This window comes from Cervus canadensis, chromosome 24, assembly GCF_019320065.1.
Source record: "Cervus canadensis isolate Bull #8, Minnesota chromosome 24, ASM1932006v1, whole genome shotgun sequence".
NCBI lineage: Eukaryota > Metazoa > Chordata > Mammalia > Artiodactyla > Cervidae > Cervus > Cervus canadensis.
In genome coordinates this window covers 44106768-44130206 of record NC_057409.1, presented here as the reverse complement: position 1 = coordinate 44130206, position 23439 = coordinate 44106768, and the positions used below count along the sequence as shown (strand labels likewise).

Below are 23439 nucleotides of genomic sequence, written 5' to 3'. Positions count from 1 at the left end.
GTGAGTAAAAATGCTTTTTAATAAAACAGGTCCAGGTTCCTGGTTTTTACTTTGCATGTTGACACATTGTCTGTGGTCACCTCTGAATGTAGGGAAATTGGGCATCGGTTCCTTTAAATAGGAAATATTTTCTGTTCAAGTGAGCCACCTCGGTTTTCCAGCTTTCGAAATCAAGTTTATTTTCTAGTTCTCTCTGTTCAGGAATTTTCTTTCTCTCTTCCTGAAGACCAGAGTTTGCCCTTCTGCCGGAAGGCAATGGTTTCACAGGTTCTCTTTCTTTTATCTCAAGATTTTTTTTAAAGCCCTGCAGAATTTGGTAGCAAATTCTGAACGCAGAGAGGAGAGAACCAGGAAGTGAGTCTTCAAGGGACAGGCAGACAAGCCTAGGGGAGGCATCGAAAGTAAAAGTAAACTTCTTCCTGGAGGCGTTTCCAACCCCACCTCCTGTCTCCCCCTCCCACTTGCCTCATTTCCAGGGCTTTTTCTCCAGCGGGGTTATAAGAACCGGCCTCAGTAACCCAACGTGTGAAGCTAGGCAGTGTGGGGTCTTGTCGTTGGGAGTTTGGTGGCTGGGATGCTGCCAGGACCGTGCGGAGTAGGTGAGTTCCTGGTGCCCAGCTGGCTTCTGGATGCCGCCTTTCTCACTCGAGGACTTCCCGGGGGATATTACCTCCGAGTCCTGCCAGGGTGCCAGGTTCTGAGTGGGTTCCTTTCTGAACCACAGCCCCTGGCTTTGCTTCTCTTTAATCTGAGGACTCTCCAGTTCCTCCGCTGCCTGTCTCCTGCTGGTTTACTTTAGATTTCCACAAGACTTTATTTACCTTCTTCTGTTTATTTTCTTTATCACTTGTCCTGGGGCAGAGGGTTGAGCTGATCACTCAATCAGGTCCCGATTCCCTATAAGCCGTTGGTCTTGGGGACCCACGGGCACCACCCCCCGCCACCCTGCCTTGCTTTACCCATTTTCTTGGATCTCCCCACTCCCAACCTGTCTCCTACCCTCCTCGCTGGCTCCCAAACTATGCGTGTTTGTTAGTCGATCAGTCATGTCCAACTCTTTGCAACCCTAGAAACTGTACCCACCGGGCTCCTCTGTCCATGGGATTTTCCAGGCAAGCATATTGGAATGGGTTGCCACTCCCACCTCCAGGGGATCTTCCCAATCCAGGGATCGAACCTGCGTCTCCTGCGTTGACATTTGGATTCTTTCCCACTAAGCCACCTGGGAAGCCCGGCTCCCAAAGACAACCCTCCACATCTTATGATACATATCCTTAATTGTTCTGTATCTTTGTGAAATGTACCATTGCTTCGTGTGTGTACACTATGTCTTAAACTGTGTGACCAGAGCAAGAAAGTAATTTCTCTGTACCTCTGTTTCCTCATCATTAGTGGGATTAACACTCCCTCAACAGGTCGCTGTGAGGATTTACTTGATAATAACAGCTTTAGCCACTTAGTGACTGGTGTTGCTCTGTACCCAGTAAGTGTTAGCAATTATTATTACATGTTACATATTAGTATTATCCATATTGTATTTTACTTGTTCTGTTTTTGACTTTTTATTTTATTTTTTGCAAGTAAGCACTCTGTACTCTAAGTTCTGTGTGTTTTGTCTGGTCCCGCTTTGTAACCACTGCTTAATATTCCATGACTGACAGTCTCTACAACTTATATAAGGACTATAGAAGAACTGGCCCACCAAGAACTTAGCTGGATCCAGCTTGCATACCTTTGCCATTCTCATAGGTACAAAGTAGGTAGCTCATACCTACTTTGTATTTCCCAGCTTAGTCATGAGTTTGAGTATCATTTGCACACTTTGGCCATCTGAGTATCTCTGTCAAGGAATTCTGTAATCAGATCCGCTGTCTTTCTTCAGGGTTTCTTTACCTTGTTGATTTGCAGGAGACCTTTGTATATTCGAGGTATTTCTACTCCTGTGGCACAACCTGGGAACATGGACAGGAAAGATGTGGTCCCTGCCTTTGTGAAGGTCACAGCCTAGGACAGGAACCCCCCATAAAACAGCAGGACAGATATTGGGTGGATATTCAGGAGGCCACAAGAAAAGAGCAAGGGGGCACTTCCTGGGCTAGGATTTAGCCACTAACAGGTTTTCATTCTGTGGCTGCCTTCTCACTCGGAGTTCTCAGGGCAGAGTCAAGGGAAGTTAAGGGCACGAAAGGAACACAGCACCCTTACCTAGCTCTCTGCAAGTGGAGGGGCATTTTCAGCTATCTCTTTAATCGTCTTGGCTGTGAACATTGCCCTCTGAAAGCTAATACTCCATTTGGGGAAAGAGAACAGGTAGTTTCAAAGAAGAGAGGTTTTTTGTTTTTGTTTTTGTTTTTGTTTTCTTTCTCTAATTTAATCATCAGAAAACAACTGATGAGAGTCAAAAGGCAGGGCTAAAGTGAGTTTTGTTCTCTGTTTTATCTCCAGGTCCCAGTCCATGGTGAAGGCCCTGGGATTTTATTTTCCTTTGGTGAGTTTGGCTGGGCCTTTTGGGAGGAAACACTATGATTCTAGAGTTTTCTAGACCTAGACTGCTGAGGGTGAGATCTGGTGGTCTTGGGGTCATGGAGGTGATCTTGTATGTGAATGTAGATGGGGGAAACCATGAGAGTTTCTGTGGGGGTCAGTAGACCCTCTGAACCATAGTGAGGGCCCCATAGTTTCCAGAGCTCAAGACCGCACAGGAGTGCTCAATGAGTATTACCGTAGGAAACCCCTGAAGTCTTAATGAACCCATAAAAATCTGTATATTTCCGAAAAGGAAAAGAAAGGGTTCTTAGCTATCATTAAGTTCAAATTTTTTCCGTTTGGAATGTGGTAGAGAAAATGACCCGCCCAAAGTCACATGGCCAGAGGAAAGTCTCAGATGTCCAGGGTCCCCACCCAGCACCTACCTCCTATTTATTCCCCGGGCTCCTTCTTGGAGATGGAGATGGGGTTGCCGCCCGGAGGCTGGCCTGCCTCACTCAGCCTATGAGTGACTCAGGAGTTTTGAAAACAGGAAATAAGCGAGCTACGCTGTTGGTTCTTCATTTGACTCTAATTCCTGTCTTAGATGTACTGGGAGAAGAGGCCCGTGAAGTGGCTGCTGCTGTGAAGGTTCCAGGATCCGCCTCTGGTAAGATCTGATGGGACTTTGGAGAGGAAGGCCTTTGATTCTAGAACTCTCTAGGCTACTGAGAATGGGATCTGGCAGGCTCAGGACCCATAGGGTAATCCTTGTATTTGAGTGTAGATGGAGAAACTTCGAGAGTTAGCCGTGCCTCTGAAGGCCATGGTGAGGGTTCAGAGATCCCAGATGTCCGTGCCCCTCCAGCTTCGGTAGATGATGCATTCCTGGGTTTTAGAGGGGGAATACTTCAGGTATACTCATCTTTATAGAAGCCTCACCCTTATGCCAGCCAGACTTATCAAAGAACAGAAACCAAAATTCAAATCTCAACTGACTTTGCTGCTGTAGCTACCGGCCTGCCGACCCACAGACCACCACCACAAACACACACACACCTAGACAGACACACACAGAAACACACACACCGGGCTAAGTACTCAATTATTTATTTATTTATCTTTGTGGGGTGGGGGTGTGGGGATTAAAAGGGTAAAGAACAGGGAATAATATAATGGCAACAGATTGATAATCTGTACTTGTGGAGTTAAGCATTCATAGGTGGAATTATGAATTTCATTCCAACATTGGTTTGGAAATGTGAGATTAAGCATTTACAGGTGAAGTTATACATTTGTTCAGTTTGGTAGGTTCTAAATTTGGTTGGAATGTGGATATCTTTCCTTGGCTGTGTGATAGCACTCGCTGGGGCCCTGCAGTGAACAGTGCTTGTGTGGATCTCTGGTGGGTTCTGGGGGAACCCCAATTCGGAATGGGAACCCCAATTTGGAGTGATCCTCTCGGACTGGAGGGAATGGCCATCCTATTACCTAGGGCTTTCAGGCCTGAGATTAACTTTCCAGTACTCTTGAGCTTTGAATGAGACACAGATTTTTGTCTCAGAAGAGGAATGCAAATTTTGGGTTTATTTTCTCCAGCTTTGAGGTAGTTTTCCATAAGACTGTGAGAGAGCTAAGATACTGCTAGCAGGTCATTAGAAGGATTGTTTGTGATTAGATGAGATTTATTTGCAATTAATTGTGGTGGAACAGGCAGTGCTAATTTGGGACTCTGGGATGAGGTGCTGAGGTTTAAATCCAGGCTCCAGCACATACCAGCTTGGTTGTAAGGTTCTGACCTCTCTGCTTTAGTGGATTTGTTAAGAATTTTGTTTGTTGTTTCTTTTGGGGGTTTCTTTAAGAATTCCAAAGACTGTATAGTCCAAAGAGTTGGACATGACTGCATGACTTTCACTCAGTCTTTTAAAATTTTAAGTAATTTGAAATCTTTAAAAATATTTTGATTATGTGTCTTTATTAAATTTCTTCACTGGCTTCCAACTGCAATTAGAATAAAATCTAAATCTTTGCAGGGTCTGTCACTGAGTCTCTTGATATCCTGAAATCTGGGCCTGATACCTCTTACTAGTTTATTTCTAAACTGATTTTTCATGGTAATAAAGTGAAGATGATAATAGCAATTTCTAGAGAGGATTACAGTAAATGAGACAAGAAAAATATTTTTATGTTTATATGGTTATAAGTTATAAACATTTATATATCATTATACAAATGTTTGGCTATATAAAAATACTTTGGGGCACACATTATAAAAATAATAGATATAGTTACATATCATATAATACAAATACATGTATATGGGCTTATTACTTTGATATTGTATAATTGAAAGCAAAAGAAAACTTCTGAAGGCCTTTCCATTCCCACCCCTCTCCTCCATCTTGCATGCAATATAAATCAATATACTCAAATTGATATATTCTACATATGTATATGCATCTAATACATTATATATGCATATATGTGAATAAAATTGGAAAAAAACTCACAAATGTGACCCCAAAATTACTTCTAAATTTTTCCAAGTGGTTTTTTTCTTCTAAAAGTTCTCTAAGGAACAAGTGTTACTTTTACTACTTTAGGATGAGAAAAATAGAGCAATGAATATTCTTTTTAAAATATTACTCTAATAAAGTTTCTGGCTTATGAGCTCATGCAGTAAATCCAGGTCCCAGAAAAAAAGAAGTGCCTTTTAGTTCCTCTTCCTATAGAGCCAGAGTCTAGAGGTGGCCCGTGGTTAACAGTATAAAATCTAGAGCAGGTAACAGTGCTTCCCAGGTACTACAAGCAGAGAGATGGGTGACCTAAGCAAAGACAATGTTATACCTGGGTATAATATTGGAAAACCTGGGTCAGGAAAGAAGCCTCGCCAGTACTCTCCCTACTAAGTGCCCATTTTAATGTGATGTAAAAATCACTTAGAAAGCACTGCCAGGCTATTGGAAAGAAAGTGAAATGACCTGGTTATAGAGGACAGGAGCCAATCATGTTATATTCAAACTCATGTCATTCTGGCTTTGGATTGGAATTTTTTTATGTGTCAGAAAATGCTATTGAACATGTAACAAAAGCCTTAAAAAGCTTTATGTCTTTCATCTCATTAATGCTATTTCTAAGAAATTATTCTAATAAAATAATCAGAGTTGCATTGAAGATTTGCATTGTAAGATCATCCTAAATGTCATCACTGACTCAATGGACATGAGTTTGAGCAAGTTCCAGGAGATGTGAAGGACAGGGAAGCCTGGCATGCTGCAGTCCATGGGGTCGCAAAGAGCCGGACACGACTAAGCAACTGAACAACAACAAAAAATGTCATCAGAGACTGGTTAGATAAATTATTGCCCATTTGTATGATTAGATAACTTACAAATTTTCAAATCCATGTTGTAGAAAAAAAAGACATCAAGTCGTACTTATAATATTATCCATGGAAAAATACACTTACACCTCAGAAATACAGTGTGTTCAAATAGGAGGGAAAATATATAAACAGGATATAAAATATTTGGTAGGAAAGACAGTAAAATATTATTAGGTAGTTATCTTTGTTTTTTTTAAATTATTTGTTTATTTGTTTACGTTTGGTCTGCTGGGTCTTCACTGCTGCCTTGGGCTTCCTCTAGTTGTGGTGGGTGGGGGCCGCTCTCTAGTTGCCGCGCCCTGGCTTCTCACTGCTGTTGCAGGGCATGGGCTCTAGGTATGCGGGCTAGTAGTGGTGGTGCCCAGGTTCAGTTGCTTTGCGGCATGTGGAGTCTTCCTGGACCAGGGATGGAACCTGTGTCCTCTGCATTGGCAGCCAGATTCTTATCTACTGAAGTGCCAGGGAAGTCCTATCTTTTGTTTTTTAATTTTTTTTTTTAAATTGAAATAGTTGATTTTCAATATTGTGTGAATTTCTGCTGCACAGCCAAATGAGTCAGTCACACGCACATGTGCATGTGCCCCCGCCCCCGGCCACACACACATGTACATGTACATTATTGTTTTCAGTATTCTTTTCCATTATGGTTTATCACAGGATACTGAATATAGTTCTCAGTGCTGTTAGCCGGACCTTGTTTATCCATTGCATTTATAGGAGCTTGTATCTATTAACCGCACCCTCCCACGTCATCCCTGCCCCACCCCCTCTCCCTCGGCAACCACAAGTCTATTTCATAGATAGGTTTCATTTGTCCTATTTTAGAGTCCATAGATAAGTGATATCATATCGTATTCATCATTCTCTTTCTGATTTACTTCACTTAGTATGACAATGTCTGATTGTTGCAAATTATATTATTTTATTATTTTTTATGGCTGAGTGATATTTCATTGTGTATATATATACCAGGTCTTCTTTGTTCATTCATCTGTTGATGGACACTTAGGTTGCTTCCATGTGTTGGCTATTGTGATTAGTGCTGGTAGGAGTGAATGTATCCTTTCGGATTAGAGGTTTTTGTCTGGATATATGCCCAGGAGTGGGATTGCTAGATTATATGGTAATTCTATTAGTTTCCTGAGGAACTTCCGTACTATTTTCCATAGTGGCTGTACCAACTTAAATTCGGAGAAGGCAATGGCACCCACTCCAGTACTCTTGACTGGAAAATCCCATGGATGGAAGAGCCTGGTAGGCTGCAGTCCACGGGGCTGCAAAGAATCAGACACGACTGAGTGACTTCACTTTCACTTTTCACTTTCACGCATTGGAGAAGGAAATGGCAACCCACTCCAGTGTTCTTGCCTGGAGAATCCTATGGATGGCAGAGCCTGGTGGGCTGCCGTCTATGGGGTCGCGCACAGTCGGTCACGACTGAAACAACTTAGCAGCAGCAGCAACTTACATTCTCACCAACAGTGTAGGAAGGTTCTCTTTTCTCTACATCCTCTCCAGCATTTGTTGTTTATAGAGTTTTTAGTGATGGCTGTTCTGGCTGGTGAAAGGGGTACCTCATTGTGGTTTTGATTTGCATTTTCTCTAATAATTAACGATGTTGAGCATCTTTTCATGTGCCTATTGGCCATTTATATTTCTCCTTTGGAGAAATGTCTCTCTGGGTCTTCTGCCCATTTTATAATTGGGTTTTTTTTGTTGTTGTTGTTGAGCTGTATGAACTGTTTGTATATTTTGGAAATTAAGCCCTTGTCAGTTATATCATTGGTAAATATTTTCTCCTATTCTGTAGATTGTCTTTTCATTTTGTTTGGGCTTCCTTTGCTGTACAAAAGTTTGTAAGCTTGATTAGGTCCCATTTGTTAATCTTTGTTTTTATTTCTATTGCCTTGGGGGACTGAAAACATTGGTACAGTTTATGTCTGGAATGTTTGATTAGGGCTTTTAACTTTGGATGATAGAATTATAGGTGATTTCTATTCTCTTTTTATCTTTCCTGTATTTTCTAAAGTGAATACAAAAAGCATTGTTATCACAGTTAGAAAATCATATCAGAAAATAATTGTTATAATATCAGAAAATAACTGCAGAGGGAAAAAAAAGGAGATTCTGCCTTCATTTGATTCTTTGGTTGATTTTATTCTGTAAAATGATACTTTAGCAATGGTTAGAACTGGTTAAAAGATCTAAGGACACTGGGCTTAATGGTACTTAGCAGAGCTGACCCAGTTCAGATCCTTTCCAGATTCATATACTGAAATAAAAATAGGACTTTATATAGAGCTTTTAATTTAAGTTCATGTACATTTAGCATAAGTAGTACACGCAAATGGTAAAGATTCACACCGTGCAAAGGATGTAGAATGTAAAGCAAGTCTCTTCCTGTCTGCCCCCCGGGCCTCCGCCACCCCCAGACCTCTAGTTCCTCTCCTCTCAGACAACCAACGTATTCTCTTCAAAGATCCGTGAAGACAAAAACTAGGCACTTTATGAGTTTGGTATGTCACCTTCCAGAATTTCTGTATCTTTTTTTTTTTTTCTGCTTTTATAAGTATGTCTATAATCATTGAAAATCTAATTGTATTGTTTGTTTCTGAAAAGTAGCTCTATGGCTCTTGGTTATGTTGCAACTTACTATCTTCACTGACATAACACATCTTGAATGTCTATGCATTTTACTTTCAGAAGGTGGAGGACATCTTCTCAAGTGCCGCACAGCTTTCTGTGTATGACAATATGTAGTTGATTTAGCCACTCTTTTATTGGAGGACTTTGGGGATGTTTCTAGTTGTTCAAGCTTACATATCATGCTGTTGTGATATGTACAAACTCTGGACAGCACATGTGTGTTCCTACAGAGTGTGATTTAAGGAATGAACTCACTAGTCTGTTCCCTGGAATGTCCAGTAGTTTTGTTTGTTGAACTTTGAACATATGCTTTTTAGGTGCTGGCCAAATATTTAAGATATCAAAATATTTTTATGATAATTGATTGCTTTTGCAGTGAATGATCTAGGCTCTGCAGTCTTTGTGAATCCAATACAAAACAAAATGCATCTTCCCAAGACACTATCCCTACAGTTCCCTAATCAAGAAAACACTTTGTCTAAACAGTAATGCCAGCTTTAGACCAAAAGGGTGAAAAAAAGTTTTGCCATGATTCCAATTCTAAAAAAGGAAATAATCAGAGATATGCCCAGGATATTGAGGGAAAAAGTCCCTCAATGCAATATTATTTTAACAGTAAAGAAACAGAAAATTGCTTAAAATCAATTTTATTTTCACATGCTGGAATTCAAGAAATATTAAAAATATGCCAAAGAAGAATGTTTATTGTAAGGGTAAATGTTCATTCTAATTATTAAGTGGGTAAAAAAAAAAACCCAGGTGTACATGTTTGTTTTTTCTATAAATGTATCTTTATGTGTATGTGATGTATGATAATGACAACTGTGACCATGTTATAATTTATTGTATTTTCAATTTTTACCCTTCCCCCTCAAAAAACCCCATTGTTCTATAATCAGCATTGGGAGGTTGGAGGTGTTTTTAAAAAGAAAAGCTAAAAAGCCTCAAAATCTTTTGGGCTACTTTAAAAGAAGTTATTTTTTTGTGGGCCACTTTAAAAAAATACTAAAATTGACCTTAATGTTTCTATTTTAACATCTGATGTACAAAATACACAGGTCCTGGTTGACTCTATCACCCCTCAAATGATAGTCAGGATTCGTGGTTTCATCCAAGGATGTCAGTGAATGCTTAAAAATTCAGGAGCCTTGTTTCAGGGAGGAAAGAGATCCAAACAGGTTAAGATTATCTGATGTCAAGCAAAATGCCCAGGGGCACAGAGCCTGCGGGAACAAGCAAGTGCTGGAGCTGAGGTTAAAGGTTTTCTAGTTCAAGGTTCGCAGACAGTAGCCCTGAGGTCAGGGAGCATTTGAGTAGGCCTTCGAGGAAAAGTTCTTCAGCTATGAAGAGGTTGAAAACTGCTGCTTCCAACTGAAGTTTCCAGGGAGGAAGCAGGAAGATTCGCAGGGGAAGAGACGTGTTCAGATTCCACGCACACTTGTAACCACCTGCTGCGGGGCCAGTGGTGTCCGCCCCGCAGCCAAGGTGCTTCCTTCCTTTTAGGTGAACATGCCTTCATTCATGAGCTGTTGCTCCTTACTCTGCAAACATTAAGGGTGTTACATGCTCACAAAGGGGCTTCCCTGGTGGCTCAGAAGGTAAAGAAGCTGCCTGCAGTACAGGGGACTTGGGTTTGATCCCTTGTTTGGGAAGATCCCCTGGAGAAGGGAATGGCTACCCGCTCCAGTATTCTTGCCTGGGAAATCCCCTGGACAGAGGAGCCTGGAGGGCTCCAGTCCATGGGGTGACAAAGAGACAGCCGTGTCTCAGCGACTCTCACTTTCCCTTTCTCTCACACTCACAACACTGCAGGAGAGGTTGTTCTTTTGATCTCAGTTTACAGAGGACAATCTCACCCTAAGAGGCTCTGAACTGTGCAGGCCTGGGCCAGGCCCACCCTGGGTTCTGGTCTAAGTTCTGTCCGACCCCACAGCCCCACTGCCTAGACACTCAGCTGCTGGTGAGATTCCTGGCTTTGACAGTGACCATGTGGCCCGCCTCGAGGAGTTATGTCCCAGTCTTGTTCCTGTGCTGTGTCTGACACCAGCCCTGCTCCAAGGGCTCCTGGTGCCTAGAATATAGGCCTATCAGAGCAGGGAAGGTGAAGGAGAAATCCACGGTGACTCAAGGGGCTCAAGGCGGAGAACTCCAGATTCGGGGCTACTGTGTGAAGGCTGTCTGTGCTCTCCTGAAACACTGCCCTCTCGTTTTCTTACCTGCTCAAATGTGTGTGTTAGTCACTCGGTTGTGTCTGACTCTAGGAGACCCCATGGACTGTAGCCTGCGAGGCTCCTCTGTCCATGGAATTCTCCAGGCCAGAATACTGGAGTGGGTAGCTGTTCCCTTCTCCAGGGGATCTTCCTGACCCAGGGGTCAAACCCAGGTCTCCTGCATGGCAGGTGGACTCTTTACCATCTGATCCACCAGGGACGCCCACTCAAACAAGTAAGTACATGGAAATAGGGCTTCCCTGGTGTTTCAGTGGTAACAAATCCACCTGCCAATGTGATGAAGGAACTGATGAAGGAACAAACCAGTAAGTGGTAGTTTTCTTCCTCATCTGAAAATAACATTGTATTTTAACCTAGGTAACAACTACATTCTCCTAACACTTGAAAAGCATGGATCTCACTCGATGTCTCTATAAAATTGGGGAAGAGCTGGGCAGTGACGACCTGGCTGCCCTCAAGTTCCTAAGCCGGGACCACATCCCATATAGGAAGCAGGAACCCATCAACGATGCCTGGATGCTATTCCAGAGGCTCCAAGAAAGGAGAATCTTGGAGGAAAGCAATCTGTCCTTCTTGAAGGAGCTGCTTTTCCGAGTGAATAGACTGGATCTGCTGCGTTACTACTTGGACACCAGCGAGGAGGAGATGAAGAGGGAGCTTCACATACCCGGCAGGGCCCAGATCTCTGCCTACAGGTGGGGAGAACCTCCACGGTGTGGACCTGGGAGCGGTGGGTTTGAATGGACACATCTTTATGGGCAGGGCTGATGTTGCATGTAGGTTGTCTGTGTGGAGTGACTTTGGAGGCTCTGGCAAGAAGTTTCACCATGGCCAGGTTAAGAAATGTAGAGACTTTATGTAGAATTCAGAGAAAAAAAATACTAAAACTAATAAAGTAAAATTTTCTTTACAGAGTGAAACATTACCAGTAGGTACATGTGCTAACTGCTTCAGTTGTGTCCGACTCTTTGTGACCCTATGGACTGTAGCCCTCCAGGCTCCTCTGTCCATGGGGATTCTCCAGGCAAGAATACTGGAGTGGGTTGTCATTTCCTCCTCCAGGGCATCTGCCCAACGCAAGGATGGAACCTGTGTCTCTTATGTTTCCTGCATTGGCAGGCGGGTCATTTACCACTAGCACCACCTGGGAAGCCACTGAAATTCAAATAGCCATGCTTTAAGTATTCTAACTCTCCTCTCTGTTGCATGCCTGTTATCTTGACGTCTGCTTTGCTGATGTTCATACCGTGCACTTAACCTTGCTTATTATTAAATGAAGCACTGCAGCTTCCCACTCGAGAACCAGTCCCATCTACTGGTGGATGTCTATGAAATTCTCCACAGGGTTTTAGGCTTTTATTACACACTTAAAGGCTTGCGTTACCAAGTTCTTCAGTGAGGTGTGTGCTGCCAGTCATTCTGTTGTGGCCAGGCTGGACCCCCACAATGATTGGTTTTTTTTTTTTTTAATGGCATAAGATAATAATTTTTTAAAAAATGATTCATTTATTTACTTACTTATGGTTGTGCTGGGTCTTCAGTTCTGCACCTGGGCTTTCTCTAGTTGTGGCGAGTAGGGGTTACTCTTTGTTGCAGCGCGCTGACTTCTCATTGCGGCCGCTTCTCTCGTTGCGGAGCGCAGGCTCTAGGCGCGCGGGCTTCAGTTGTTGCGGGACTCGGCGCTGGTTGCTTCAGTGCGCATGCGTAGTTGCTCCACAGCATGTGGAATCTTCCCCAACCAGGGACAGAACTCACGTCCCCTGCATTGGCAGGTGGGTTCTTACCCACCGTACCACTAGAGGAGTCTTAAGATAATCATTTCTAATCTATCCCTGGCCATACAGTGGAAACCCCCACTGTAATAACCAATCATCCTCAAGGTTAAACAGCTTCCACAATTTCACTTCATGAGCCAGTCTGCAACACCCAATGACTGCTTAATCCCCATGACTCCAGATGCTGTCAGAAGAACGGCAGTGGCTTGGGCTGTCTGTCCTGCCAAAGGCTTAACACAGTGGAGAAATTATTTTTCTAATTGTTCTGGAGCCTATGGGCCTGAAATTGAGGTGTTAACATGACGGGTTCCCTTTTGGAGGCTCTAAGGGAGAATCTATTTAATGCTCCTCTCCTGGCTTCAGGGAGTTGCAGGCACTCCTTGGTGTCCTTCTTTCAGACGCCTCACTCCAATCTCTGCCTCTCTTCACCTTGTATTCTCTCCTTTCAGTCTGTGTCTAAAGTTCCCTCTTCTTTTAAAGACACCAGCCATCGGGTTAGGACCACCTTAATCCAGTCTACAGATGGACAAGATAATGGGGGTGTGAGGGGCCCAGCATCAAAGGGTGAGGGGCAGGGCAACTGGGTATGTTCGGAGAGGAATGGGGAGATGGTGGTAAGGCGTGGCCAGAGATGAAGAGGCAGATTAGGCTCAGTTCACAAAAGCCTGTGTTCCAGGAGGAGGTGTTTGGCCTTCCTATTGAAGGGAGTGGCTAGGAGAACATTGACTAAACTGATCTGTTTTTGAAAAGAATAATATCCAAAATCAAAGTCTTTTTTCTTTTTTTTTCTGTGCAGCAAGATCTTGATCTTATAGTGAAGGACAAGGGAAAAACACAACTCACTCAACTGATGTTAACTGAAAGTTAAAATTGGGGAACTTTTAAAAATTTTAATTAAATTTAAAAAATTATTTATTTAGTTATTTTTGCGCTGCTGGGTCTTCATTGCTGCATGCAGGCTTTCTCTCGTTGCAGAGAGCGGAGGCTACTCTTCATCATGGTACGCTGGATCTGGGGCTTGTGGGCTTTAGTAGTTGCAACTCTTGGGCCCTAGAGCATTATGGGCTCAGTAATTGTGGCACACGGACTTAGTTACCCTGCAGCATGTGGGACCGCACCTGGTCCATTCCTGGACCAGAGATTGAACCTGTGTCCTTTGCATGAGCAGGTGGATTCTTAACCACTAAACCACCAGGGAAGCCCCTGGGGGATTTAAATTCCGTTAAGAGTGGGATAGTTGAGCATGAGCCATGAGTCTTCAGTGTCCCTACACCAGCCTCTTTCCAAGGACTCAACTCATAAATCATGTCATTAGCTGGTTTTATTTTAAAGGGAGGCCAGAGGATCAAGTCCACGTGACTCCATATATCAGATGGGAAATAATTTAAGAAAGTTAAAGTGTTTCTGTTTCCCACTATAGGATCCTGCTTTTCCAGATTTCAGAAGATGTGAACAAAGTGGAATTGAAGGAGTTTAAGTTTTTTTTGAGCCAGGAGATTGCCAAATGTAAGCTGGATGATGACATGGTAAGACCTGCTGTCTCACCTGAGGTGTAGCCCTGGCGGTGATTTCTGAGACTAAAGGGAGCTCTTGTCAGTAAAAGCAACCTGAATCCTCACTCTTTAACCAAGGGAGAAGAATGCTGTCTGGAATGAGTGCTGTAGATATGATGCCTTTGTATAATATAAGGTGCTGCTCACATTAATTATCAGGGACTAGACAGAGTGAGGAACAAAGAGAGAAGGCTGGTTGTGGGAGCCCAGGTCAGTCGTGGGGGCCTGCAGAGCCAGGAGAGCCAGTGGTGGGCCTGAGACCATTTCCCTACTTCTGCAGTCTCTGAAAAACCTGGGACCTGGAACTTGTGTGTGTGTGTGTGTGTGTGTGTGTGTGTGTGTGGTATGGTGTGTCTATATGTATGTGTGTCTGTGCTGTGATGTAATGCTATATGTGTGTGTATTTGTGTGTGGGGGGGTATGGTGTGTCTCTACATATGTGTGTCTGTGCTGCGATGTAATGCTGTATGTGTATGTGTCTGTCTGTGTGTGTGTGTTGTTGAGGACCCTCAGCCTGGAGGTGATTGGGTGCCAGAGGTAATGTAGGGTGTGAGGCAGTTCCCAAGGCTGTTGCCATGGGGACTGGGCTGCCGCATCTCAGCCATGTACCGGGGCTTCTTCACTGTCTTCACAGAGAAGTGTTCATAGATGGTTGGGCCTGGGGACTGGGTGACATCTGAGGTGACTTCTTCTCTGTCTTATTTCTGTCTTTTTGGGCCAGAAAACATGAATTCCCTCCCTGATAGTTTATTGATTGGCTTTATAAGACCAGGATGTCCTCTTAGGAGGATCAGCTTGGGAAGCTAGGTGGGTGTCTAGTTTGGAGAAAGTGGAAATAAAAAAAATAATAATCTAAAAGTCAGTAAAACTCCATCCTGTTTTCTAACTTGACTTCTCCCCCCTCTAGACTTTGCTTGATATTTTCGTGGAGATGGAGAAGAGGACCATCCTAGGGGAAGAAAACTTGGACACCCTGAAAAGAATCTGTGAGCAGGTCAACAAGAGCCTGCTGAAGAAAATCATTGATTATGAAGAATTAAGAAAAGGTATAGGTAACCTGAGAGCTGTGAAGCAGCAAAATGTGGTCTTAAATTGACAGATGCTTCTATGTCACAACTGTTTCTAATCAAATATGTGTATGTTTCTTTTAAAATTCAGAGAGAAGAATGAGCCTTGAAAGAGATCCAGATGAATTTTCAAATGGTAATACTTGCAGATATGTTTTCAAGGTCTATTTAGTTAATTTACTTCCCAGTGGCTCTAGTGGTAAATAAGCTGCCTGCCAATGCAGGAGATGCAAGAGATGTGGGTTCAGTGTCTGGGTTGGGAAGATCCCGTGGAGAAGGAAATGGCAACCCACTCCAGTATTCTTACCTGGAAAATCCCATAGACTGAAGACTGGTGGGCTACAGTCCATGGGGTCGTAAAGAGTCGGACAGTGACTAAACTACAAGCCTCACTGTGTCCTCTCTGCAACCTTTACCACATCTGCATCTTAATGGACCTGCTCTCCTAATAGCAGTGACCATTAGTCACCTTCTCTGCACATGGAAGATATAAAAGGAGTTGTCAAAAGGCAGAGACCCTGTAGCCTCAGGCTGGCAAGTTTGAAATACAGGCAGAGTGAGTCAGTAGTAAGATTTTCCCTTATTCTGTGGACTGCAAGTATATTATGTTCAAGGCAGTCAGTGAATTTACATTTTAAAAGGGACCTTATGTTGTCACCTCTTTCCTAACCAATATCTTCCGTGCCACATTTCATTCCAGATACATCACAACCGCTTCCAGAGGAGGGCTCCTCTGAGATGCTGGCCGTGTCAGACTCTCCAGGAGAACAGGACAGTGAGGTGCAGGTACCAGGAAATTCCCATTCCTTTCCGCTTTTGTGCTGCAGATTCTAGTTATTGTGTTCCTGAGCTCCCCCCCCGCCCCCACCGGAATAAACTAATAAGGGACAGAAACTTAATGAAAAGTGTTGAGAACTATAGAAAAATTCCACAAAAGCACAAGTTTAAAATGTGACTTTGGAATTTGGTAAAGGTGATCTCTTTGGTTTCCCATGTGTTACATGTCTATTTTAAAACCAAAGATGTTGGAAGGGTTGGAGGACAGAGGAGTAGGGAGCCTCTAACTTGATCCCTGTAGCAGCTGCCTCAGTCTAAATGGGAGGGGGCTTTGTGGGGTTGGGGGGAGAGATGAGCAGGACTGGAAAAAGCAAAGCCTTCGTTTAGCTTTGCATTTCAAAACTGTTTCTCCTTTGTGACTGGGCGTAAGCAGCAGATGTTCACGATCCAGTCATCTCTATGTTCTCCTCCCATTGAGCAGGCCCAAGAATTGCCTTTCCTGGTATCACTTCTGTTTCTGTAACCTTCAACACTTTACCACCTTCTTACTCATCAGCCCATTCACTCTTCCCAGGGAAGCAGAGGAATTGCTACAAGCCAAAAGCCTAGTGAGAAAAACTTGAAATTAAGCTTAGGAGAGACCATTCATTAGTGGGCTCCTGGGCAAATTACCAGACCTCTCTTGGTATGAGCATCAAGGATTAGCCAAAGTCATGTGGCACTTTGTAAACAGTAAAGCACTCTGCTGACGTCGTCCCCACCCATCAGCTAATGACACCAGGGGCAAGAGAGGTTCAATAACTTGTCCCAAGTCTTGAGGTTATTGAGCCAGGAATTTGGCCCCCTAGTCTGGGGCTCTCTCTTCTACCTTGAGGAGCTGCATGGATTTCCCAATAAATGCTAAATATCTCAGCACTAAAACAGCCCTGGGGAAATCAGGAGGTCACAGAGTCACTGTCAAATACTAGAACCTGGATATTGTAACCCACAGCATAACCCATCTGTCTCCTCCAGTCGCTGTGGTCCTCAGAGCCAAGTTAAGCCATCAGCTTTAAAAATCCTGGGACCATGCTGCATCGTGTGACGGATAGGTCCTCAGCTGTTGGCCCAGAGCATGGATGAGATGATCAGAGAGCCAAGGGAATCACAAGGCCACAAAGGGCCGCCTAAAGACAGCACGGCAGTAGTCCTCAGTCCAGCAACTCCTGACTGAGCTCTCTCAAATGAATAATAAATGCTAGTCCCTGCCACAGATGCTCTGTGCCTTGGGCAGAGATGAGAATAAATAATACTAGTACAATATGACAACAACACTATTAATCTAAGTACCAATGCTCAGGAGGCCCAAATATTGGGACACTGACTTTACACGCAAAACTGTGTGGAAGAAGTCTGGGGACCCTTTGTCCGGGGAATGAATGGAGACTAGATCCTTAGCGGAGCAGTGCCAAGTTGGGGTGGGGCCATGGAAAGTGCATTTGCATCCCAGGTGGGCTTGGGTGACGCCTAACCAGAGCTGACCCAGAGAGTCAGCTCCTGGGTTGGATTTTTGTTTTCCAGACATCCGACACAGTTTACCGAATGACAAGCAAACCTCGGGGATACTGTTTGATCATTAACAATTACGATTTTAGCATAGCACGGAGGAAGGTGCCCGAACTTCAGAAACTAAAGGATAGGAGTGGAACACACTTCGATGCAGGTACAGTAGAACAGAAAAAACAAATGAAATATTTCTAATACCTATGTTTTTGTTGAAAAGGGAGAACAAAAACTGTATCAACAGGGCCACATGTTTCAAAAAGGTGGATATAACCATATTTCCCTGTGGATATGAAGAACATTCTTATATATTTGCTAGTTTTCTGCTTTTGGTTTTTTTTAATTAATTTTTAAAATCAAAGCAATATATTTATACAGATAAAATATTAAATCTTACGAGAAGGCTGTCAGCAACAATAAGCTTTGTTTTTGTTTATTTTTGGCTACACTAGGTCTTCATTGCTGCATGCAGGCTTGCTCCACTTGTAGCTAGTGGGCTTCTTGTTGTGGTGGCTTCTCTTGTTGTGGCTTGAGGACTCTAGAGCACGGGCTCAGTAGTTGTGGCTCATGAGGTTAGTTGCCCAGTGGCATGTGGGTTCCTAGTTCCCGGACTAGGGAACAAACCTGGGTCCCCTGCATTGGCAGGTGGACTCTTATCCACTGGACCACCAGGGAAGTCCCTAAACTTCATTTATAATTCAACTAAATGCATAGAGCTTCTGGAGAGTGTCTTAGGTGTTGGGTGAAAACATTGCTTTGGTATGGACCATTTACGGAAGTTGGGCTCTGAGCGCAGCAGAAATTGAGTTCTTAACATAAATAGCATTTTCAAATGTTAAACTAACCAGAAATTCTTTGGCTCAGTCTTTTCCGGCTAAGATTGAGATCTCACAGGTTGAATGAAAAGTAATTTGCATCATGTGAATGTAGATATGACGACAACTAAAAGCAATAAGAGAAATAATCCAGCCCAATCCATAGTGATATTAAGAATTTCAACTTGATGAAAGAATTTTTGAAAATGGTGTTTATGAGTCATAACATCAGGTAATGACTTATTTTTTTTAAGTAGAGTAGTGCTTAGAAAATTAAGATAGGTTGATTTTAGTCATCAGGACTCTGTGAATGTTTTCTGTTAACATTTGTTTATTCAAGCAAGTCTATTCTAAGGTTTTTAAACAGCCATAGAGCTTAAGTTCACTGGCTACATCATTTATCATCATATATCTTGGTTTATTTTAATAAGAAAGGAAGCATATTAAAGAATATTATATTTACATAGTACTGGTAATATATAGATTTCTACTGCTTCAACTAAATGTTATCAATGTTTAAGAACACCAAGTACTCATCATCCACAATAGAAACTCAATACAAAAGTCTAAAATTTATAAATAAATAAATAGAAATGTACCCAAATTCATTACAAAATGGAGGCTAACACCACCCCCACCCCACCCCCCAAAAATAGTTAAAAGTTGAAAGTGGTTGCCTTCACAGAAGTGGCTGGACAGAATATAACTGGGTAGTAGGAAAGAGTAGAGAAGGGGTAACTTTTTTGTAATAAGTCTTTTAGTTCTACTTGACTTTTTAAACATTCATATCTTGTATTTTGATAAATAGCTCTGAGAGGATACAGGATAAAATAAGCATGGATTTTGTATTAAAAATTTGTTTTGCTTTCTTTCTGGTCATGTCAGTAGTACAGTTAGTTTTTAGACTGGTTCAGTAGTAAACCTTAAAAATAGCTTACCAATCTTGTAGACTAGTTGAGAAAAGACAATGGCAGTCTCCCCTTTCTCATTTGCCTCAGAACTGGGAAATGTTTGGAGCTAGTGGCAGTAAATATTAGAAGCCTATGGAATCCAGCCACTAATATAATGGGTCTTGTTCTTAAATTCTGGTTCAAATTCTTGTCTGATCAATGTTCTCTCTAGTTCTAGCTTGTGGTCTAGGAATTACTGCAGTGTACTATTGACTTTTCTTTCTTTTGTTTTCAATGAATTTATTTATTTTTGGCTGCATTGGGTCTTCATTTCTGTGTGTGGACTTTCTCTAGCTGCAGCGAGTGGGGGCTACTCTCTCTGTGGTGTGTAGGCTTCTCGTTGTGGCGGCTCCTCTTCTTGCAGAGCAAGGGCACTAAAGTATGCAGGCTTCAGTTGTTGCCATGCCCTGGGCTCAGTTGCTCCAAGGAATGTGGAACCTCCCTGGACCAGGATCTAACCCATACCCCCTGCAGTGGCAGGCAGATTCTTAACCACTGGACCACTAGGGAGGTCCAATATGATTTTTCTTGTTTCACTTTCCAGAGGCTTTGGACAAGACCTTTAGGGAACTTCATTTTGAGATAGTGCACTACAGAGACCAAACAGCAGAGGAAATCCATAAGGCTCTGGAATTCTACCAGAAGAAGGACCACAGAAACAGAGACTGCTTCATCTGCTGCATCCTCTCCCATGGAAACCGGGGCATCATCTATGGCACCGATGGGCAAGAAGCCCCCATCTATGAGCTGACCTCTTACTTCACTGGCTTAAAATGCCCTTCCCTTGTTGGCAAACCCAAAATCTTTTTTATTCAGGCTTGTCAAGGGGATGACTACCAGAGAGGTATAGCTGTTGAGACCGACTCAGAACAGATGGAAGTCTGTTTAGAAATGGATTCAGCACCTCGGAGGAGATATATCCCAGATGAGGCTGACTTTCTGCTGGGGATGGCCACTGTCAACAACTGTGTCTCCTACCGAAGCATCAGGGAGGGGACCTGGTATATCCAATCGCTTTGCCAGAACCTGAGAAAAAGATGTCCTAGGTAATTTTTGCTTATTCAATCCTACATTCATCTCCAAATGTCTAGTTGTGGATCACATAGCTGATTCTCAGGTCAGTTGCAGAGTGAAAGAGGCAGCAAGTGTTAAGATCTTTAGTTCACAGATGGAAAAATCTGAGATGCTTACTGAGGATTTTCTTTTATTTAGCGCTTCAAAAGACAATCAGTATATCATAGAGCTGGAGAGATGGCAAAATCATATAGTACAGCTCTGTTTTTAGGCAGAAACCTGACTGAACCCACTCAACAAGTTTGGAATTTCAATGTTTAACATTCTCTTACTCTGTCAAAAGTGAAAGTGTTAGTCGCTCAGTTGTGTCTGACTCTTTATGACCCCATAGACTGTAGCCCACCAGGCTCCTCTGTCCATGCAGTTTCCCAGGCAAGAATACTGGAGTGGGTTGCCATATCCTTCTCCAGGGTATCTTCCCAACTTGGGAGCGAACCCAGGTCTCCTGCATTGCAGGTGGATTTTTTTTTTTTTTTAAACCATCTGAGCCACTAGGGAAGCCTTCTGTAATAGCTCACCAACCTCAAACCCTCTTGTGGGAGTTAAGAGCCAAAGTGTAGAAACCTTTTGTATTCCCAATAATTTGACTGCTTTGAAGCTCACAAAATGTGGGAAAATATCTTTTCCTCATTTATTATCTTATGTTTCCATTAGTTAAGTGATAGTTTTGTATGGCTTAGTTCACTTAATGTACATACAACCAGCAAATAAATAGCAAGAACTCCTCTGCAAGTTGCTTCTAGTTTTGTGTCTCATTATGTTTTAACTGTGTGAAAAGCAAGAATTGTCCATGGCAGAGAAAGGACTGAGAGAGAACCATAACATCCAGGCTACATTTTCATTTTGTAACTTAGATAGTGAATGGACCTGCAAGGTTCCAGAGGGCTAGCTACAGAGGTGAATAAACAGGTTGCCCAACCAAAGTGATAAGAGATGCTGGTGAGAAAGGGGTGGAGTTGCTGCAGGAGACATTCTATTTCCACTTGCTTCAAGTTTGATGGAGCCATCAATGAATCCACAGAGGCAATGCCAGTTTGAGGCAGAAGATGTTGAGGGGCCTTGAGGAGATTAGTGGGTAAGTGACATAGTACTTGGAGTAGAGTGAGGTGCAAAGGTCAGGAGGGAGAGAAACCAAATCCAGTGTTGACACTGAGGTTTCTGATCCCGAGTAAACCAAACGTAAGTTATGAAGCTCTGAGAACTTCTTTACCTAGAAAGCTGTGGTAGGCTTTGGTTTAACACCTTATGAATTCAAATGCCTGATGTTTTGAGGGAAACAATTATCACTAACTACAGTAGATGATGGTGATTTCCTCCCATAGATGGTCACAATGTTCTGTTACATTTTTCAGGGGTGAAGACATTCTCACCATCCTAACCAAGGTGAACTTCGAAGTAAGCAATAAGGATGACAAGAGAAATATGGGCAAACAGATGCCACAACCTACTTTCACACTGCGAAAAAAACTCTTCTTTCCTCTTAATTGATGCTGTTGTCTAGTTGTATAACTAGACAATAGTTATGCAACTGAAAAAGTGAAAACGCTGCTGCTACTTTATTCTATTTCTTCTTCTTTTTATTTTCAAATAGCTGGGACAGCATGGGAGTCAGGACAATATAATTTTTATGCTAATTCAAGCCTAAATTTCTGGCTTGTAGACAGTAACTAGACAGTCATAGCTGTGGGCTTGATTTCCATTGTGTTTTTAATTTGATGAAAAGGTTTAAAAATGAACTAAAATAGATACAGAAAACACAGTACGTTTAAAAGAAATGTCAAAGATCATGGAGGGAGACTTTGGCGATCTGACCTACTAAAAATCCCCCTCGACTATTGAGGTTCAAGGTATAAAGTTCCCACATCCAGTCTGATTACTGCTGGTGAGTTTGATAAGCTATCCTGGAAACATGTGACCCTCCTCTCCTTAGCCATGAGCAGACCTTACTTTTCAGCAGTGAAAACCACTACTCTTTAGACTTCAGTTTCAAAAGCTTAGAGATTATTCTCTTTTTAAAAAAAAAGTATTCATAAATGCAACATCCAACCTACTTTTAAGAAACAATATTAACTTGTTTTGTACTTCCAGTAGGTCTTTTCCCAAGCTATCTTTTATACTAATTTGCACGATTCTTTTAAATAAAAAATTTAAAAATTCGTATATTAAAGATTTTTAAAATACCAAATAATTTTGTTTTTTTTAGAATCTTTCCAAACTCCCTTTTATATACATGCTTTTCAGCTTTTATATACATGCTTCTGTAGTGCTGAACATGATTTGCTTTTATGCTATCAATGCAGTATGCCTTTTACACGTTTGCTCTTTCTTTATATGTTCAAATCAGTTTAAATCTTTAGTAATTAATAATTAGTAATGTAATAAATATTTTTAGCAGAATAAAATGTAATTTTATCATACTATTCTTTGGAGATTGTTTTTGTTTTTTTTGCCAATGGACTCTAGTCTTACAGGTAGAAAATGTTTGGATCCTAGATATGTTTTCCTTGAGGCTTCCAATATTGGTTCACATAGTTGTATTTTTTAAACATTTCTGGTCTAAAAAAACCCCACTTCTCCATATTTAAAAGTTGGAAGCTGTCACATAAAACCCAGAATACTTTCTTTTGAAGATCAGAGTATCTGACCACATTTACACCATGCTTCTGTTTGGCAACAATGAAATGGGTTCACCAAATTTCCACAACCCTTACCCCATACCCCCAATCCCCACACCATCCTGCCCGATTCCCTCATTCAGATTGCTGCCAGTTACCATTTGTCACTGTGCTTATATGGTTATTTTTTTCTTATGTCAAGCCCACTTCCCTTATTTATGTTGCCTGCCTTCTGGACATTTGAATTCTGGGAATAGTTTAGAGATGATGGCAGGAATCATCAGAAATTCTTCCCAAATCACAGGGTAGGGAACATATTGAGAAGTAGGGGAGTGGAGACACATATAAGAGAGAAAAGGTTTGGGGGATCAATTCAGCAAATTATCATTCTTGCTAGAGAAATGTCTGGGGGACAAAAGGCACACCCCAAAATATTGTCAACATTTAATAGAAAGAAGTGTGAGTGTCTTCAGATAAGTGTCTTTTGTAATGAAATATGTAAAGGTGGAAGAGAAAATAGTACAAAGCCTAGAGACCCTCAGC

General features: G+C 42.2%; 1 protein-coding gene across 1 annotated transcript; it reads left to right on the top strand.

Moving 5' to 3' along the window:
- Positions 1-248: 248 nt before the first annotated feature.
- CASP8 (caspase 8) lies at positions 249-22701 on the top strand. Its single transcript, XM_043445582.1, has 12 exons — positions 249-267; positions 477-599; positions 2446-2488; positions 3074-3136; positions 11086-11423; positions 13924-14029; positions 14964-15102; positions 15215-15259; positions 15824-15909; positions 17461-17602; positions 19752-20253; positions 21634-22701. Exons 5-12 carry the CDS (start codon positions 11119-11121, stop codon positions 21767-21769), a joined length of 1461 nt encoding a protein of 486 aa, XP_043301517.1. The 5' UTR covers positions 249-267; positions 477-599; positions 2446-2488; positions 3074-3136; positions 11086-11118; the 3' UTR covers positions 21770-22701.
- Positions 22702-23439: the final 738 nt, after the last annotated feature.

Coding starts and splice junctions, on each gene's coding strand:
- CASP8 (XM_043445582.1), top strand. CDS start 11,119: ATGGATCTCACTCGATGTCTCTATAAAATTGGGGAAGAGCTGGGCAGT. Junction 15,103..15,214: donor TTATGAAGAATTAAGAAAAG/GTATAGGTAACC, acceptor TTTAAAATTCAG/AGAGAAGAATGAGCCTTGAA. Junction 15,910..17,460: donor AACAGGACAGTGAGGTGCAG/GTACCAGGAAAT, acceptor TTTGTTTTCCAG/ACATCCGACACAGTTTACCG.